Below are 20,721 nucleotides of genomic sequence, written 5' to 3'. Positions count from 1 at the left end.
GATCAACAGGGCTCACATGTCAGACGTTTGGTTAGCCCCGCTTCGGGGAGAATTGTGGGTTTGCACAGGCCTGAGAGCTGACGAGGGCTCACCAACAAACAGGACACCCGATGGGTCTCATGAACGAGACGCTGCGGAAGTCAACCTTCTCACTGAGGGAAACGGGCCACGTGCGTGTGAGCACATGCAAATAAGCAAGAAGTTAAATCATCTAAAGATAGCAGTTGCCACCCCAGATACCTAAAGCCGGTGATGCAGTACAGCGTGATGGCAGGTGGGGGTGACGTAAGCTAGACTGGCCGGGGAAAACCTGTTGCTTGAGAACTGAAGGACGAGGAGAGGGCAGGCCTGCCAAGGTGTGGGGATAGGTCTTCCAGGCCAAGGAATCAGCAAGTGCAAAGGCCCTGGGGTGTGGGAACCTGTTCAAGGGACGGAAAGGCCAGTGTGCCTGAAGCATACCCGGCAAATGCTTGCCTGAAATATCAGTCTGATATTGAAAAGGCAACACGGCCTTTGCGGGGAAACTTCTGGCCCTAAGTCATTTTTAGTTTTTCAGCCTTAGAGGAAAGAAGTGTTCGCTTATTTTTACAAGCAAACGATGATAGTCAGGGCTTTGATTTCTGTAGGTGAGCTGTTGGCAAACTACAACCTATGTCCCAACCCATCCACTGCCTGGTTTTGTAAATAAGGTTTTACGGGAACACAGCCACGTCCACTCATTCATTTATGTATTGTCCACGGCTGCTTCTGCAAAACACTGGCAAGTAACTAGTTGCAACAGGGACCGTGTGATCATGACCTACGTGCAAGTCTAACATATCTACTGTCTGGCCCTTTGTAGCAAAAGTGTAGGGGCACCTGGGTGGCTCAGTCTGTTAAGCGTCGAACTCGTGATTTCAGCGCGGGTCATGTTCTCACGGTTCATGAGTTCGAGCCCCACATCTGGCTCTGTGCTGACAGCACAGAGCCTGCTTGGGGATTCTCTCTCTCTGCCCCCCCTCCCCCCACTCAGGTTCTCTCTTCCTCCCTTTCTCTTTCTCTCTCTAAATAAACAAATACATAAAAAAAGCTTACTGACCCTTGTGATAGTTACTGTTTTTTCAAGGCAGCGTAAGGTCAAGTTCCTAAGAAAATTTTAAACCTCTTATCTGACCTGTATAAGAAAACCAGCTATGTATTGCCCTTTAGCAACTGTTTTTGTTTTTCATTTTGTTTTTGATGTTTATTTTTATTTTTGAGAGAGAGAGAGCCAGAGCACGAGTGGGGGAGGGGCAGAGAGAGGGAGACACAGAATTCAAAGCAGGCTCCAGGCTCTGAGCCATCAGCACAGAGCCCGACGCGGGGCTCGAACTCACGGACCGCGAGACCGTGACCCGAGCTGAAGTCGGACGCTCAATCGATTGAGCCACCCAGGTGCCCTGCCCTTAGCAACTGTTTTTTTTTTTTTAAAGAAAGTTATTGGTTATGACCAGATAATGAATTCATAGGATGCAAACTTCCAGAGGCACAAAACGGTCTACAGCAAAGTGTCCCTTCTCTTCCCCCTGCCCCTGGGGACAATGAATGTTCTCCGTCTCCTGTATATCCTTCCATAGAGAGATTTTATGCCGACACGGGCAACTAAGTGTGTTTGCCTCCTCATTTCCCCCGGCAGTTCAGCGTGTCCTTGCTACATCCTGGAGATCTTCCCGAGGACTCATTTTTATGTTTGCAGTTTTAGTATGTTGCATCGGGTTGGTGGACGTGTTTCCAATTGTTTGCAACGCTGAACAAAGTTGCAGTGCATAGCCTTGAGTAATCCACTTGGCCAGCCTGCTTGGAGACTAAGTTCCTAAAAGGAGCGCCCTGGGTTTGGTGGGGTTTGCCAAGTCGACTCTCAGAGGCTGTGACCCTTACCACTCACGCCCTATTCGGTGGCAGTGCAACCTTCTTCGACCCTCAGTGCCTCTTGGTGCCAGTCCGTTTTATCTTTGCCAAGGTGATAAGTAAAAATTGGTGCGTCTGAGCGTTAGTGTTTCTGTTATCAATGAGGTTAAGCCTGTTTTTTATGCGTGGAAGCCATTTATACTTTTTTATTTATTTATTTATTTTGAGAGAGAGAGAGAGAGAGAGAGAGAGAGAGAGAGAGAACAGGCAGGAAAGGGGCAAAGAGAGGGAGAGAGAGAGAATCCCAAGCAGGCTCTGAGCTATCAGCACAGAGCCTGACGCGGGGCTCGAACCCATGAACCATGGGATCATGACCTGAGCCAAAGTCGCAAGCTTAACCGACTGAGCCCCCCGGGCGTCCCGTTACTGTTCTCTATTTTAAGTTCCATGTTACAATTTTAAACGGGCTCGGTTGACTCACTGCTAAGGTAAAGAAAACAATATTTACATGTTTTTCTTCCTTTTCTGAGTGATATAATATCGTCTGTAACATGAGTCCCACGGTTAATTTGTCCTAGTCCTGTTTTTAAATATGAATGTGTGTTCACCACTCTTTCTTCGACCACAGCCTCTCTGCTTATCTCTGGGCATCAAGAAAAATACGAATATTTTCTCCCCTAATGAGAGCTTGTGGGCTAATTCTCGGGTTTGTTCTTGTTTGAGAATGCCCTCATACGTGATAATAATTTGACCTGCTTGTTCTCTGGTAATATTTTCTTTCTCTCCAAACTTTGTTGCTGCATTGCCTTTTGTTGGAAAAGCCTGGGGGCAGCCAGATTTTTTTTTCTTTGTAGGTGGCTTGCTTTTTTTTGACTGTAGATGCGAAGAATTTTTTTTGTTCCACTTAGCAGTTTGATAACGTCGCCAGGCTAAGCCCTGTTGTTGCTCATCCGTTGTCCTATCCGTTTTCATATGCAGATTCCAATTTTTAATTTATTTTCGGGGGGGAACTTTCTTCAATTGCATCGGAGTGTTGTTTCTGTGCTACTTACTGGGTCGTGTATATTTCAGAGAGAGGCGTTTTCCTTGTGTTAAAGCGGCTTGCCCTTTAGATAAATATTTTTTTCCTGCTTTTGTTAGTTGCCTTCCTTATTATGATCGTTTCAAAACTTTCCTCTGTTGAATTCGATACCCAAGCCCACCTGATGCGCTAGCTCCGTAGCGGTGGGCTTTAGGTCTTAGTTCATTTCCTTAGCCTTGCAGCCCGTTTTAGCCTGTGGTCTGGGAGTTCTTTGCTTTATTGGCTTCGTGGTTTTATTACGTTTGTCTCTAGTGTAAAATAGTCTGGAGGAATTGGTGTTTGCCTGTTTCGCTTCTTTTCTTCCAGATTGGGTTTTTCTGTCATTCCCTTCCCCCCTCCCTCCTTTCCTGCCTTTCTCCCAAAAATCCATCGTTCCTTCCTTCCTTCCTCCCTCCCTTCCTTCCTTCCTTCCTTCCTTCCTTCCTTCCTTCTTCTTCTGTATTACATATCTTTTCACCTTGCTTATGTTTAATATGGGCACTTCAGTGAGGTAGTAATGAGAACAGACATGGGGGGGGGGGTACCTGGGTGGCTCAGTCAGTTAAGTATCTGACCCTGGATCTCGGCTCAGGTCAGGAGTTTGCATCGGGCTCTGTGCTGACAGCATGGAACCTGCTTGGGATTCTCTCTCTCCCTCCTCCTCTGCCCCTCTCCCACTCACACACTATCTCTCTCTCTTTCTCTCTCTCTCTCAAAATAAATAAATAGATAAACTTAAAAAAAAAAAAAAGAGAGAGAGAACAGACATTAGAGCCCAATACCTGGGATACACTCTTGGATCGTCCGTTCAATAGTAATACTATTTCGGGGGCACCTGGGTGGCTCAGTCTATTAAGTGGCAGACTCGTGATTTCGCCTCAGGTCATGGTTTGTGGGATTGAGCCCCACCTCGGGCTCTGTGCTGACAGCTCAGAGTCTGGAGCCTGCTTCGGATTCTCTGTCCTCTCTCTCTCTCTCTCTCCTTCTCTCTCTCAGAAATAACAAATGAATAAACTTAAAAAAAAAAAAAAAGAATTGCTCTTCAGGGTTTGGTGGGCTTACCCCCCAGCCCCACCCCGCAGCGGCGGTGAGGTTGGGGTCAGCATCCATTCTACGCCGTTCCAGAATCTTCCGTCCCTCGCCACGGTCACCACTTTTCAGACTGTGTAGACTGAGGTTGCGTTCCTTTCTTCATCGGCTTGCTTTCCGCTGTTGAAAATTGTCCTGGCTTGTGACTTTCACCCCTTACTGGGAAAGCATAGTTCTCTGATCGAATTTTGTTCCGCTGTCTTTATCTGGAAATCTTGTGGTGAGCTTCTTTAAAAACACGAAAGATAGGAAAAAACAAAACATTCCTAGACCCAGCCCTGGACCTTCCATTTCAGAGGGTCTGGAATGGAGCCCAAGTATCTCCTTTTTAAAAGCCTCCCTGTGGTTCTTAGGATCAACTAAGTTTACATCCAGTATCCTTAGGAGAGGATTATATTTTTCTCTTGCCTTTTAATTAGCCTGTCTGAAGAGCAAGTTTAATATATAAAACACTTAAAAGTTCTCAGAAAGATCCCATAAATTTATAGATGCTCTTTGTGGTTTATTTTCTTGCTTGTTTGTTAAAATAACCTCGTACAAAATAGGGCAAGAAAGCCCATCTCCAGAGAATGCAAATGAAAGTTGATCTTTTTTTTGTAGCAGTCCCTGAGAGAAATATCCTGACTTTCCCTTCCAGACCTCTTAAGCCTTTAGTTTTCTGCTGGCATTTGTAGAGTGAATTATTCATCGGTGCTTTTAAGAAGCATTTTGAATGCTGTTTACGTATGCTAATATGATCAAAGTGATACTCATTCATCACAATATGATGGGTTTTTGTTTTAACTTTTTTAAAAACTTTTTTTTAATGTTTTCTTTTATAGTTGAGAGAGAGAGAGAGAGAGAGAGAGCCCGCGTGCACAAGCGGGTGAGGGGTAGAGGAATGGAGACAGAATCCGAAGCAGGCTCCAGGCTCGACGCTGTCAGCAAAGAGCCCGACGCGGGGCTCGAACTCACAAGCTGTGAGATCATGACCTGAGCCGAAGTCAGGTTTCAATAAACCTTTAAAATAACAGTTTTGAAAGAATTTTCATAGAAGATGTGAGTTTCGAAGTGGTATTTTCCACTTATAATTTATTGTGAACAGAAGAAATGATTAATATTTAAAACCTTGCATTAAAAATCATTTCACATGCAGGGGCACCTGCGTGGCTCACTTGGTTAAGCGTCCAACGTCAGCCCAGGTCATGATCTCAGTTTATGAGTTCGAGTCCCACATCGGGCTCTGTGCTGACAGCTCGGAGCCTGGAGCCTGCTTTGGGTTCTGTGTCTCCCTCTGTCTCTGCCCCTCCCCGGCTGACACTCTGTCTCTGTCTCGCGCTCTCTCAAAAATAAATAAACATTAAAAAATATTTCACATGCAGCCAATAGGCTTTTTACTACTCCAGTCTCCCATGTTTGCTAACAAGAACCTGTTGGTTATATATTCACCTGCTTTCCATGTGTTCCCCTTTTGTCCCTGCCATCTGTAAGGAGGATCTCCCTTTTACGGGGTGATTGTGGTCAAACCAGCTCAAAGAACTGTACTGTGCTTTTAGCAGACAAGGTTTCCCTCTTTTGCATTAGTTTTTTTCTTTAAGTCACATTTTAATTTTATTTTAATTTTAATTTTTTTTAAATTTAGTTTTGAGAGAAAGAGAGAGAGAGAACTCAAGCAGGGGAGGGGCAGAGAGAGAGAGAGAGAGAGAGAGAGAGAGAGAGAATCCCAAGCAGGTTCTGTGACGAAAGCAGCAAGCCCAGTGTAGGGCTCGAACTCATGAACCGTGAGATCATGATCTGAGCCGAACTCGGACACACAACCTCTGAAATACCCAGGTGCCCTATTTTATTTTTTATTTTTAAAGACCTTATTTTTGGGGCGCCTGCGTGGCTCAGTCGGTTAAGCGTCCGACTTGCTCAGGTCATGATCTCCAGTTCGTGGGTTCGAGCCCCGCATCAGGCTCTGTGCTGACAGCTCAGAGCCTGGAGCCTGTTTCAGATTCTGTGTCTCCCTCTCTCTCTCTGACCCACCCCCGTTCATGCTCTGTCTCTCTGTGTCTCAAAAATCACTAAACGTTAAAAAAAAAATTTTTTTTTTAATTAAAAAAAATAAAGACCTTATTTTTAAGTAATCTCTACGCCCAGCGTGTGGCTTGAACTCACGACCCTGAGATCAAGAGTCACATGCTCTACTGACTGAACCGGCCAGGAGCCCCCCTTGTATCTTCATTTTAAATTACAACGATCGATATTCTAGCGGATGTTACATACTCCCCTAGAATTTCCAAACTTGAAGGGACAGTAGAGGCCATTTCACCCAGCCCCCGCGGACTCACGGATGAAGAACTGGACACACAGACTTTTTACCCAAGTCCACGGCCTCATGTCATCTAGTAACACCTGTTAGAGGTGAGATCGCATTCACTTTGTCCATGAAATGTACCCTGATCCAAACTGTAAACTTAGGACGGCACGTTTTTTTTTTTTTTGTTTTTTTTTTCCTAGACGATTCTGTAGATTCAGGGGAAATGAAAGAACTAAGATGTGAAATAGTGAAAGTAACTACTAGAAAAGAGGACTAGCCCTCAGGCGAGGGCTCCCACTGTGGACCATTAGTCAGCCTTTGGCTGTTTCTCTAAACCACAGCCGCCAAAGGCAGGCCCCACGAGAAATCAGCCAGCGAGACCCCTGTGAGTGAGTTTTCTTTTTTCATGTTTGCCTCCTAGCTTTTGTGTAAATCGCAGCGTGTTGACTCTAGACATTATCTGGATTCTTGACCTGGAGATGAGCTTCGGAAGAGAGATAGGAGTGATTTCGGGCTCGTCGGAGTGCGTTCGGTGCAGATCGGCTGGGCAGGTTGAAAGTTCTCGTTAAACGTCGTAGCGTGAACGTCCCCCCAATATTGTCTCCGCTTCCTTCGAGAAGGCTTCCTTCCCCTTCTCCCCTTAGCTCTTTGGAGGGGCAGCCACACCGCCTTGACGGCATGCCCTTGGCACTTGGAGTTTTAATTTGAACATTTCGGACGTAGTCCCCGTGCTTTCCGTGGGTTTAGGGTAATACTATTCGGCTGCAGAGGACCACAACGGGGCAGTGGCCTGGTGGGAAAACCCACCGTCAGCTCAGGGCTGCCGATGAACGTGGCTTCATGGGCGCACAGGGTCTGTACTCTCCGATTCAAGCCGGGTCGACATCAGCTAGTGCCTCCCTCTGCGCTTTTCTTTTAAACGTTGTTTTTAATGTTTATTTTTGAGAGAGACAGAGCGTGAGCGGGGGAGGGGCAGAGAGCGAGGGAGACACAGGATCCGAAGCAGGCTCCGGGCTCCGAGCTGTCAGCACAGAGCCCGACGCGGGGCTCGAACCCATAAACCGTGCGATCATGACCTGAGCCGAAGTCGGCCGCTCAACCGACTGAGCCCCCCAGGTGCCCCCGCCCCTCTCTGTTCTTATCTGCTCTACCTGTGAGGTAAAAGATTCAAAGGTGTGTGACTCGTTCGTAACAGGAGCTTCATCATACATGTGGAAAGATAGAAGGAAACAGGGGCTCGTGGCTGGCTCAGTCGGTGGTACACGGGACCCTTGATTCTGGGGTCGTGAGTTCGAGCTCCACGTCGGGTGTGGAGATCACTTTTTAAAAAGGAAGGAAATGGGGCGCCCCGGTGGCTCGGTCGGTTAAGCACCCGACTTCAGCCCGGGTCATGATGTCACCGTCCGTGGGTTCAAGCCCCGCGTCGGGCTCCGTGCCGACAGCTCAGAGCCCGGAGCCTGCTTTGGATTCTGTGTCCCCCTCCCCTGCTCACGCTCTGTCTCCCTGTCTCTCAAAAAACGAATGAACGTTAAAAAATTTTTTTTTTAAAAAATGAAGGAAATGAATGCCTTTCAACTGTGGACATTTTCTGATTTTTTTTTTTTAAGTTGTCAACAAAAGCACTGACTTCACCTTCCATCACTGATTTCTCGATCGTCTTTTTTTTTTTTTTTCTCTCAGTCATCTCTCTACAGAAGGTGACATTGTCTGCATTTTTGTTTTAGGAATCTTGCAAAGAAATACCAACCTAAAAAGAACTCGAAGGAGGAAGAGGAATACAGGTCTGTTTAACACCGATCATTATGTGGTGATATCTTTATGCCGGTGGTGATGATGGTGAAGGAAAGAAAAAATGAAATCTACAAAACTAAGCCGCCTTCCCCGCTCCTCTTTGTGTCAGTTTTTAAACGGGAAGAACCATAAAGACCCTGCTCCACTAACTTCCCTTTGACGGAGTCACTAGACCTATTCCAGATCGTTTCAGTGAAGGTGATTGGGAAAAGCTTAATCTACGCAAATACAGGAAGTGTGGATTATGCAGTCCGCCGTCTTGATTTGGCTTTGTAACATCAGGAGTCTGTTTCACCGAGAAATGTGTCCATTTCAGTCCGTAGCTAAGGCACCTTACCGTGGATGGCCCCAGAGTATTATGTCTCCCACCTAGACCTAAATATCCACTGCATTAGTGCATTTACCACGTATACGTATTGGGGGGTATCTTTGGACCGAGTATTAACAGAGCCAAATCCTGCCTTATGTAGAGTGATTCGGCGTCCCCCCAAATGCAAAGTGTCTCACTGGTAATTAATTCCGAGCCATTTTGATCGGAACACTCTTACGTGTAATGAATTGTCAGGATCCTCTGGGAGGTCGATGCACGTTAACCTGATTTTAATTAATATTTTGTCAGCGCGCGGCGCGTTAGAGCGGACGTGGCCCTGTTTGCAAAGGAGTGCCGTGTGTTCTGTTCCGTAGGTATACAGCATGTAAAGCCTTCCTTTCCACCCTGAACGAAATGAACGATTACGCCGGGCAGCACGAAGTTATCTCCGAGAACATGACCTCACACATCACTGTGGAGCTAGCCCGCTACGTCCAGGAACTGAAGCAGGAGAGGAAATCGGTAACAAATAGCACTTTTTTAAGGTTTATTTTTATTTTTGAGAGAGAGAGAGAGAGAGAGAGAGAGAGAAAGAGAGAGCGAGCGTGCATGCAAGCATGGGGTGGGGGGACAGAGAGAGGGAGGGGGACAAAGGATCCAAAGTGGGCTCTGTGCTGACAGCAGAGAGCCTAATGCGGGGGGTCAAACTCATGAACCGTGAGATCATGTCCTGAGCCGAGACCAGGAGTTGGATGCTTAACCCACTGAGTCACCCGGAGGTCCCTAAGAGACTTATGGTTAGGCTGTGGTCTGTGTCTTTGTTCTTTGATCCCTTAGGAAGTAAGGGCATCGTACTATGTTAGTAATAAGGTACCAGAGCTGGCCAGTGAGGATACTTTTTTCATTTAAATTTGAGTCCACAGTAATTGTTGTAAGTGCTCTGGTGTTGGCTTGAGCCAACGGGGAAGATCTCGTTGCTGGTGAAACGGAAGAGATGTTAAATAATCATGACCAAAATAATTATTTCATTGTGAGAGTAGCTACAAATTATCAGTGCCGGGGCTTTGGGAGCAGATGATAGGAATCCCTAACATGCTTGGACCCAGGACCAGGGAGAAGCTTCCCAGGGCCCTCAGCACTTAACGTTTTGGCAAGACTCGAAGTATGAGGAGGAGTTGTCTGGGGCAAACCATAGAGGGAACAGCCAGTGCAAAGGCCCTGAGACAGGAAGGTATTTGGAACGGCTGAGGCGTTTACTCTTTCTAAGCTATAAGTAGATAGAACGTGGCTTTGGGTGTGTTTAGAAGTTAGGAACAGATATATGCCGGAAGATCAACCCAGTCGTTGCAAAAAAAAAAAAATGTTCGTAAACTGAGATGAAATTTTTATCTGTTCACATTAGAGCAGTGGGTCTCAAGCTGGCACAATTTTGCGCCCCCCCCCCCCCAACATGCGCCAGTGTCTGGAGATAGTTCTGGTGGTGTGGGGGGGGATTAGCTTTGGGGGGGGGGTTGCCACTGGCATCTGGTGGGTGGAACCCAGACACGCTGTTCGACATCCTGTGATGCATAGGGCGGCCTCCACAACAAAGAATTACCTGGCCCCTGATGTCCGTGGTGCCCAGATTGACATGACAACCTCTTCCAGACCATTCATTAAAGAAGGTCTTTTCCGTGATGGAAAGGAAGCAGTGAAACAAAATACTAAGGTTCAGAATGAAACGCAGTGGCCTATTGTGATCCTCAGGGAAATGCGGGCAATCTGGACATGATGTTGGACTGCTTCCCTGGGCACTTGAACTTCCCTCAACCTCGCACAGTTTATACCCTCTTCCTGTTTGTTTCTTTGTTCGGTGCTTTGTGTGTCTTCGCTGACCTTTATCCACCCATATAGCTTAGAGATTTAGCCAACGCCCTCAACAAGAACTCTCTGCATTTACCTTAGTCCGGAACGTACATGCTGTTTCTGGAGTGGATCATGAGATATGAACCCACATGACTTGGCTTCCTGTTAGTTTTTTTTTTTTTTTTAAATAATGTTTATTTGTTTCGAGAGAGGGGGAGAGACAAAGAACGAACGGGGGAGGGGCAGAGAGAGAGAGAGAGAGAGAGAGAGGATCCCAAGCAGGCTCTGCGCCCTCGGCACAGAGCCCCACTTGGAGCTCGAACTCACAAACCTTGAGATCGTGACGTGAGCCGAAACCAAGAGTCAAATGCTTAACCGACTGAGCTACCCAGGTGCCCCACTTTTTTTTTTTTTTAAAGTTTATTTATTGCGAGAGAGAAAGAGAGAGAGAGAGTGAGTGTGCGAGCCAGGGAGGGGTAAAGGGACAGCGTGAGAGAGAATCCCAAGCAGGCTCTGTGCTCTCAGCACGGAGCCCGATGGGCGCGATCCCACGAACCACGAGTTCATGACCTGAGCCGAAACCAAGAGTCAAATGCTTCACTGACTGAGCCCCCCTCCTGTCACTTTTTTTTATTCTTCTCCTGCGGTCACATTGCTCCCTCGCTGCTCCTCCTCCTTGCCCTGTGTGATCGTGCCTCAGGGCCTTTGCACTGGCCTTTTATTTCCTCGGAAAGCTTTCCCCCCAGATACCTGCAGAGCTTACCTGATGAGTTCTTTCGCAGGAATATGGTCTTCTCATTGAGGTCTGTCTTGTCCACCTTATTTAAACTTACAAAGTCCCCCCAATTCCTTCCCCTCCTCATTGCCCCCACCTTCCCTGCTTTACTGTTTTTCCCTAGTGGTTGCCAGCGTCTAACATTTTACGTATCTGTTTCCTTGCGTCTCACGCTAGAACGTAAGCTCCATGAGGGCAAGAATTTTCTTGGTTACCGTTGTATCTCGAGCTCGAGTGTCCGGGCGGGACAAAGCGGGCTCTTGATAAATACTCCCAGGGTGGAAGAAATAATTAAGAAGTGGCGAGAAGCAGTCTTAGACTCAAGTTTGTCCTCAGTGAGACTTCGTGTCACCGGTTGAGGATCCTTCTGTGTCTTTGCTGTGTTACGATCGGGTCCTTTCGTTCTGTTTACCCCCCGTTAATCACATGTCTTGTACAGTCCGTCATATCTGTAGTTTGAATTCTGTTCCCTTTTTATCAGAAATTATAGTCATTTATGAAGTAAATTATAGGTGGTACAGATACACGTTAAATAATATCTTGCGATACGTGCTGTTCCTTTTATTTTAAGGAGAGTCGCAAGCACACATTTCTGAGTCACATGTTCTGCCGGGAAGGATTACAAACACCATGCTCTCTTGAAGCATTTTGTAATTAAATTAAAATGACATTTGAGGAAGCTGGGAAACCTTTTATTTATTACGTTTTTGCTTGTTTATTTATTTTTGAGAGAGAGAGAGAGCGAGAGAGCAGGGGAAGAGCAGAGAGAGAGGGGGTGGGGACGGAGAATCCCAAGCAGGCACCACGCTGACAGAGGAGAGTCCGATGCGGGGCTCGAACGCACAAACCGTGAGATCATGACCTGAGCCAAAGTCAGACACTTAACGGACTGAGCCACCCAGGCGCCCCGGGAAACTGGGAAACCTTTTAGAATTCCAGGACGCGTATCGGTAGGCAAATGCGTATTTGCGGTGTTTTAATATTTACCATTGTTTGGAGTGACTGCACATGGTGACACGTTGTATGTTGAGACGCTGTGACTTTAAAAATTATTCGGATGATATCGGCTATTTAGTTGTTTGGCCTCAGGTCTTCATGTTTCTGGATTTGTGTAACTGATATCTTTTACGTTTTAACATTTACTCTCCACGGTTCCCCTCGGGAACGTTTTACTCCAGACCGGGAGGCTGGAGGCGTTGGGGGCTGGAGAGTCGACCCGACTGTCCGGGCTGTCAGCACAGAGCCCGACGCGGGGCTCGAACCCACGAACCGCGAGATCATGACCTGAGCCGGAGTCGGACGCTTAACCGACTGATTCTTTAACTTCCATGCAAGGAGGCCGGGTCAACGTGTGAACTTCTTCATGGGCAGTTAGCTGTGGCCAAGGAGCTCCTTGAGATGGGACGCTGATGACCAATGTGTCTCCTTTCGAGCTTTCCCTTTTGGCTCCCTTCTTACTGGTTTTTAAAGTTTATTGTAAGAGAGAGCGCGAGAGCAAGTGGGGGAGGGGCAGAGAGAGAGAGAGAGAGAGAGAGAGAGAGAGAGAGAGAATCCCAAGCATGCTCCGCACGGTCAGTGCAGAGCCCAATTCAGGGCTCGAACTCCTGAACCGTGAGATCGTGACCTGAGCCCAAATCTAGAGCTGGACGCTTAACCGACTGAGCCACCCAGGCGTCCCTCCCCCGACTCTTATTAGTGAGTGATCTCATTTATTTTTGAAAAGAGGACTCTTAAAAACACGGCGAAATGGGATCTTTTCCCCTTTCTGGTGACGGCAGCGGTTGGCGGAAGGAGCACAACAGAGCTGGGACTCGCATCCAGGTCTGCTGGTGTCACATCTGGGGGCCTCTGACATAGCGGCGACATCCTATCTGCCCAAAGGGATGATTTAGCATTTACAGGATTACTGCTGGATCTCATTACTGCCTAGAGCGTGTTTCCAAGTTCGGTTTGGAATGCTACCGGAAAATTATTTCTCCTCTAGATTTTGCTACGTTTGAGTAGACGAGTCTCTCACGAGCGTCTGCACGGTAAAAAAATAGCTCCTTATGCAAAAGCTGTTTCCTTCCTATTTTGTCAAGATTTGAAAGGAAGGTAGTAAGAAGGGAGGAAGTAGAGGGAGGGATGGTCGTCTTGGGGGGGCGTTTCAGAGTGAGCCAGCTAGTCGATCTTTAAGTCTTAAGGTCCTTGGTTGTAAGATAGGACACTTGCTGTTCGTGTGTTTAGGAGAAAAGGTGGGTTTTACGCCGCCCTGTCCGCATCTACCCATGTTCCCGTGTTACGTGCAACTCTCTCACATAGTGTTGAAAAAAAATTATTTTTAACATTTATTTCGTTTTGAGAGACGGAGAGAGATTGAGCCCCAGTTGGGGAGGGGCAGAGAGAGAGGGAGACACAGAACCCGAAGCGGGCTCCAGGCTCCGAGCCGTCAGCACAGAGCCCGACGTGGGGCTCGAACCCACAAACCACAAGATCATGACCTGAGTTGAAGTTGGATGCTTAAGGGGCGCCTGGGTGGCACAGTCGGTTAAGCGTCCGACTTCAGCCAGGTCACGATCTCGCGGTCCGGGAGTTCGAGCCCCGCGTCGGGCTCTGGGCTGATGGCTCGGAGCCTGGAGCCTGTTTCCGATTCTGTGTCTCCCTCTCTCTCTGCCCCTCCCCCGTTCATGCTCTGTCTCTCTCTGTCCCAAAAATAAATAAAAAATGTTGAAGTTGGATGCTTAACCGACAGAGCCACCCCAGGCGCCCCTCCCCCTCCTTTTTTTGAAGGGGGTGTGCTAGGATTCATTTATTAGTTGTCAATATTGTGTAGAATGTTACCAAAACTCTGGATTAGAGAACAAAAACTCGGGGCGCCTGGGTGGCTCAGTCGGTTAGGCGTCCGACTTCAGCTCGGATCATGATCACACGGTTTGTGAGCTCGAGCCCCGCGTCGGGCTCTGGGCTGACGGCTCGGAGCCTGGAGCCTGCTTCGGAGTCTATGTCTCCTCTCCCTCTCTGCCCCTTCCCTGCTCGCACTGTGTGTCTCAAAAATATATGAAGAAAGTTAAAAAAAAACCCAAAACTTAAAGTTTTTATAAATCAGAACCTCATTTTTCCAAGTTTCCTTCTAGACATCATTTATAGACATAAAGATATTGATACGTATAGAGAGAGACAGATATGGGTGTATATATAATATCTATATAAGAATATATAACATTTAAGCATATGAGTCCTATATAGATATAATTTATATTTTTATTTATTCTCCATTTAATATCATAAGCGGTTTCCACTTTCGTACGTGAAAACATAACAATTTTCATAATTAGAATTGTAGTGGCTATGTATCATTCTAATGCTATTGTATACTTAATTAATTCTTTAATATTTGATCTATAGGCTATTACCGGTTTCTGATTACTTACTTATATAAACAATACTGCAGCGAACTCATTACTTTAATAGCTGTTTGGTGTGGGGGGGTGGGGATCGTTTCTCCCAGCTAAATTCCCAGAAAGGGAATGCGAGGTCAAAGCGTACGTGGTTTACGGTTCTCGATTAAGCTTCGGTCACTTACAAGAGTAACGGTCTTTAACAGAAGTAAATACACTCTTGTTGGCGATTTCTGCACATCGCATCCAGTTAGCAGAGAACTTCAGAGGGATCGTTTGGGGCAGCTCCAGCTTTGAGGCTGTCGCAGGGTTATCCACAGCGGTCACCACCAACCGCGTAAGAGGGATTTATGGAGATTTGTTGCCCCAGAAGGGGAGTCTGGAGGTTCCGGCCAACATTGACTGGAACCTCGAAGTAAACTTCTCCCAGCAGGTGGAAAGTATGGTTCATTACAAAATACTGGCCAGGAGCAGAATCGCTGTTCGGCAGTGGCTATCTGAAGAGTTCTAGAGGAAACCATCATACGGTACCTTCAGTGACTCACTAAAATGTTTAGAAACTCAGAGAGTTCTTACAAGATGCCGCATTACATAGAGTTGACCAGTAAATTTTTTCTTCCCCGCGCTGAGGTTTCAGGGATGTTTAAAAACGGATACTAGAAGATAACATTCCTCTTGAAGTTAGGTATTGGGTAGGTCCTATTTAGAAACCGAGGGAGGGACTTAATTTCCTACAAGGCAGTTTTGTAGCACAGACTGACCCTACTATGTTTAGAACATGTTTTTATGAGCGATTACAGCAAAGAGACAGAAGGAAAGCGAAAAACGAAAGGAACGTACGTACGTGATCATCTAATTACAAATCTATCTCTTATCCCTTCGGTCCTGTTGAGATGCAACTTTGGGTACTCTGTTAAGAGATTTTTAGATTTCGTGGCCTGGGAGAGCAGCATCGTTCCCAATAAGAGTTCCTCCTTCCTGGGGTTACCTCTTTTATTTAAATAAATCCAAAAGCGAGGAGCCCTAAAGAAGTTGTTGGTCTTTCGCAAGGTCATGCTGATACGACGCCCACTGGTAGCCCCTGGTCTAATAGATCTCTAGAAGGTGTGTTTTGTTTCGTTTTGGAAGAACACGTGATAGTCGCATTCTGTTCATCAAGGGCCTGTCACCACTGTGGTTCTGTCACCCGCAGAACCGTAGACAGTCTGTCCTGTCATTTATGGGGTAGCATAGCTAGTTATCAGGGCACTGAAATTCTGTTCTCACTGAAAGTCAGATTCCATAGATCTGAAGTGCAACTCTGGGTTCTGGGTTTCTCCCTCGGGAGCTGGAATGACACCTTCTTTTTCTTCTGAGACCGGGAATTACTTGACTGATGTTTTGTGTCCCAACTGACTCTCTCCTCTATCCAGGCACCTGCTTGTCACCTCCCGCCATGTGCCCGATGCAGCATCCCTCCCCCCCCCCCCCCCCCCCCCACCACAGTGCGCCAAGGAATGAGGGGGTTCTGGAGCCCAGCAGCACTGGGAGTGATGCTCCAGGGCTGTGGGAGGCAGTGGCCCAGGTAGCCCATCCACAAAGAAACTTTGGATCCCCGAAACTCCTTTTGATCACACCCCATTCCAATCTGCATTTCCTCCAGTCAGTCAATGGCCCTCCTTTTTAACCTGGTTGTTCTGGGCCCCTTTGCGCCCCATCTTCTGTATAGTAGCAGGTCCTGTGATCGGCTCTACCTTCAGTAAATGTCCTCAATCCAAACACTTCTCAACCCTCGTCCAGTCCCTCGTCGTCTCACCCGGAGGAGTGCTCCAGGCTTCCCGACTCCCCCCTCGGCTTCCGGGCTCGCCCCGTGGTCCGTGGCACAGCTCCCCATCTCCACCTGTCCCCCCCGGTCCCTCTGCTGCACCTGCCACATTCGGAACGTTCTCCACATTGCCAGGGAGTCCGTGCAACCTTGTGGTGGCGCAGAGCAGACCGCGTCCTGGTGGCTTCCCCTCACGCTAACGTGGCTTTGGAAGCTGTCCTTGGTCCAGCCGTCGCCTGCTTCGGCCTTATCCGTCATCTCCATCTGGTCACATTGGCATCAGCTGTTCCGTGAGCACACCCAGCCCTCTCCCACCTCAGGGCATCTCCGTTGCTGTTCCCGCTGCTCGCAAGGGTGTTTCCCCGGACCTCTGCAAGTCTGCTCCTACACTTTGTTCAAGAAACCTCATCCAGGGGCGCCTGGGTGGCTCAGTCGGTTAAGCGTCCGTCTTCGGCTCAGGTCATGATCTCGCGGTTCGTGGGTTCGAGCCCCGCGTCGGGCTCTGTGCTGACCATTCGGAGCCTGGAGGCTGCTTCGGGTTCTGTGTCTCCCTCTCTCTCTGCCCCTCCCCTGCTCACACTCTGTCTGTGTCTCTCTCAAAAATAAATAAACATTAAAAAAAAAAAAAAGATGGGGCGCCTGGGTGGCGCAGTCGGTTAAGCGTCCGACTTCAGCCAGGTCACGATCTCGCGGTCCATGAGTTTGAGCCCCGCGTCGGGCTCTGGGCTGATGGCTCGGAGCCTGGAGCCTGTTTCCGATTCTGTGTCTCCCTCTCTCTCTGCCCCTCCCCCGTTCATGCTCTGTCTCTCTCTGTCCCAACAATAAATAAAAAACGTTGAAAAAAAAATATTAAAAAAAAAAGAAAGAAAGAAAGAAACATCATCCAGACCTCTCTATCTAAAATGCCGCTGTGCCCACACCCCCACCTCGTCCCCTTTTCTCTTCCTCTGTGTCCACCAGTTTTCACGAGGACAGCAGCACCCTGCGCATCTGGGCATGCAGTGTGGACTGAATGACTGAATCCCACTGTAAGAGCTTTTAGCCTTTTAGGGGCAGGGAAGGATCACTGCCCCTAAAGTCCCACCCCTGGTCACCCTGGCCCTCTGTTGGGCGATCCTCCTTGTCTGGGTCTGGAAGTAACAGAGGTAGACCCCGGGAAGAGGTCAAGGGAGGGCCATGTCTCATCGGCTGCTTAAGATCATCCTGAGAGTTAATCAGGGGGGCACCTGGCTGGCCCAGCCCATAGAGCATGCTGTTGATCTCGGGGCTGTGAGTTCAAGCCTCACGTTGGACGTGGAACTTACTTAAAAAAAAAAAAGAAAAAAGTTAATCGGATTCTTCAGCACAATTAGGATTTTAAGGAACATGAAAGAAAGAGTTGTCCTGAAGAATAGGTAAAAAAGCCTTCTGGAGTACAGGTACCTTGTGCAGGAGGAGCATTCTGGGTAGCAAAAGCCAGCATGAGAATGACAGGAACAGCGGGTGAAGGCACACGGGGAGAAGGAGTGAAGGGAACTTGGCCGCAGGACGGTGAGTGGGGTCCCCTGCCCGGTGCCCAGATGGCCTGGGGGGGAGGATGGGGGGAGTTAAGCAGCTAAGCATGATGCTGGGAGGCAGGCGCTTTAGGAACTTGCAACAAATTCACTGAGAAGGTTATTTGTATTATAAATGTATCCGGGGAAATAGACCTTCCCGAATCATTCCTCTTTATTTAATCATCTGACCATTCTGCATAAATCAGAATGCGACTCCCATCCCATCCCGAACGCTCCCAGGTTTGTGGCTTGGGATTGAAGTGAGGGGGTGAAGGGCTCCCCCGGGCAGGGCTGAAGGTGGTTGAGTTTGCCCCGCAGCCCGCATCCACGGCTCTCCTTGGCCACACAGATTCGTAGCTGTGTTCATTAATCCCGAGTCGGGCCTCGAAGCTGTTAGTGTTCAGACCCCCCACGCTGTGGGTTTTGAGGAAATTATAATATTTGTCCCAGGCATATTTGCTGCAAGCTGCTTTTTTTCGTTGGCCTTTTCAAGTCTTTGTATTCCTTTGTTTTCATCTGTGGAATCTGAGTTTTATTTAAAATTCCAGATGGTTGACTGTCCTCAATTGAGTGTTTATGCTTTTTTTTTTTCCACTTTTTTTTTTTTTTGGAAGTGACTGTTCTCAGATCAGTGCTATATTTTGCTTTTTTGTGGAGTTTTAAAAATTAACGGTCTATTATAGATAAATCTAGTAAAAAAGAGCAGCTGCTGTACCTAATTGTGGGGTGTGAATAATAGACATTCTCACAGCCTAACGATGATCTCTTGCAGCGCAGTAAAACTTTCTTGGAAGCTTTGTCATTGAAGTTTTTCTTTAAGTTTGTGGTTGTTTATTTTAGGTTCCCTGTGATTCTTATCTTATCTTAGCTGTCCCTGGTCCCTGGGAGATTTCTAACAACAACAACAACAAAAATTGGAAGGATGATTTTTATTTGTATAGATTTTATCTGTATATAGTTTTTAAATTGTTTCTTAATGTTTATTTTTGGGGGGGGGGGTGGTGGTGAGAAGCGTGAGTGCCCAAGGGGCAGAGAGAAAGGAAGACACAGAATCCGAAGCAGGCTCCAGGCTCTGAGCTGTCAGCACGGAGCCTGACACGGGGCTCGAACCCACAAACCGTGAGATCATAACCTGAGCCGAAGTGGGACGCTGAGCCGACTGAGCCACCCAGGCGCCCCTTATCTGTATATTTTTAAGGTTCAACCAGAAAGGGGAAAGGAAGTTCAGTTGCCACCTGCCGCACCATCAGGCATTTTTAAAAGTCTGTCATCACCTTGGAAGACACACAAAAGCATCTTGCCTCCAGCAGAAAGTCAGGAGCATCTCTCTGGGTCTCCAGAGATGGCATTTCCTGTCTTCTCTGGCGATAGAAGAAAAGCGCCGTGGTGACTTCACTCTGTAGCTCCAAAAGACCTATTCTCTTTTTCTAGAGAACAATTCCTCTTTCTTTAGCGCTTGGAGGCACACTTTTTAGATACACAGTTGCTCACTGTCCTGGGAAGAAATGCTTTGCCATTGTTTGCGAAGAAACAACAAACCCATCTGGCAAGCTGGTTTGTTTGTTTACCTTTGTTCCTGTTAACTAGCCTTTCGGATTGAAGGAGGGGACGGAGAGCTGGCCGCAGAGGAACCACTGGTAGGTGGCCGTGGTCCGGAGGGCTTCGGTACCACCCGCCAACTTCCCCAGGGCTCAGCACCACGTCTTTTTGTGTGTGTTGTAGCCACAGATGAGTTTTGGAGGAACGTATTGCCAGGAAAGAAAGGAGGGAAATCACTGACACCTCGATTTTTCCTTGTGTCACTGGAAACCTTAGGGTCTCAAGTGTAGTTCTCAGATGATTTTTTTTTTTAACGTGTTATTTTGTATTTGAGAGAGTTAAAGAGAGAGAGAGAGAGCACGCGCAGGGGAGGGGCAGAGAGACTGAGACAGAATCCGAAGCAGGCTCCATGCTCCTAGCTGTCAGCGCAGAGCCCGATGCGGGGCTCGAACTCACAACCGTGAGATCACGACCTGAGCCGAAATCGGGAGTCGGAAGCCCCCCAGGCACCCCCGGAATAAATTCATATTTATTATTAGATATTAAGTGGAGGGGTGGTAAGAACATTCACTGTATGGGTTTTCAATCAAGATCAGCCCTCGTGCTCCCAGAATGTGACTTTTTTTGAGCAGGGGGTGGCGGGGGGGGGGGGGTCACCTGTTGCCTTCAGAGAAGACGCCTTTGATGTTAAACCCGAGTCAACCTTTCCCGGCAGAGCCTGTCACTTTCCCCGTGTTCTTGTGTGTGCATTTCCTCTCTCCGCCCGGGACGGGCCTCGTGTTTTGGGAGAAATGTTCATGTCGAGAGCATGAACCCAGACTCCAGCTCGGTTCCCTTTCATCCCTGTGTCTGTTAACAAAACCTGAGAAGTGAAGCCCCCCCGGGGGGCCCCCCTCTTGGATTCCTAAATTGCTGGATGGAGAAGAGTTGCCTGAAAAGGGAGCTTAAAACCGAGAAGCGTGGCCTCGAAAGAGAGACAAGGAAGGAGTCCCTTATAAAAGAGCCAGAATCTGATTTTGTCTCCTCCTTCCTGTCCTCCCCGGGTCCTCAGTCCTCCTTTGTGACTCAGCCCGGCCCTAGGCTCTGACTAGGAGAGATAAACTCAGAGGGGGAGGGTGGGGGGGGGAGGGGGAGCCTCCGCCATCAGTCTGCTTTCAACCTGCCTTCTGGCCACGACATTCCCCACCTTGTCTGTCAGAACACAGACGGCACATTCAAGCCCAGTCATTCCAGGAAGGTTGTTCAGTAGCAGGAAGGTTTACCTGGCTGCGGAGAAGGTTCAGGAAAGGCACTAAGAGCTAGTGCCGAACCCCGAGGGCCAGTCAGGGTGGGGAGCTGCTGCGGTCCCCTCCGTCCCAGGGGGCGGGGGTTCCTGACGGGAGCCATGGCCTCGGTCAAGGACCCAGCCAACCCAGAATTTCTCAGCGAGAGAATCTTCAGATACACCTA

At 48.0% G+C, this 20,721-nt stretch overlaps 1 protein-coding gene across 10 annotated transcripts in view; it reads left to right on the top strand.

Annotated features, from left to right (window-relative positions):
- FNBP1 (formin binding protein 1) overlaps positions 1-20,721 on the top strand; it is a 143,084-nt gene that overhangs the window by 56,655 nt on the left and 65,708 nt on the right. For 9 of the 10 annotated variants that reach the window (XM_047831302.1, XM_047831308.1, XM_047831307.1 and 6 more), the window contains exons 3-4: positions 8,021-8,077; positions 8,772-8,919. In XM_047831302.1, coding sequence (XP_047687258.1) covers positions 8,021-8,077; positions 8,772-8,919 — 205 coding nt within the window. Of the gene's footprint in view, positions 1-8,020; positions 8,078-8,127; positions 8,286-8,771; positions 8,920-20,721 lie in introns of those variants that run through there. The other variant, XM_047831309.1, reaches the window with a different exon arrangement.

Source organism: Prionailurus viverrinus, chromosome D4, assembly GCF_022837055.1.
Source record: "Prionailurus viverrinus isolate Anna chromosome D4, UM_Priviv_1.0, whole genome shotgun sequence".
Lineage (NCBI taxonomy): Eukaryota > Metazoa > Chordata > Mammalia > Carnivora > Felidae > Prionailurus > Prionailurus viverrinus.
This window is presented reverse-complemented; position numbering and strand designations above follow the sequence as displayed.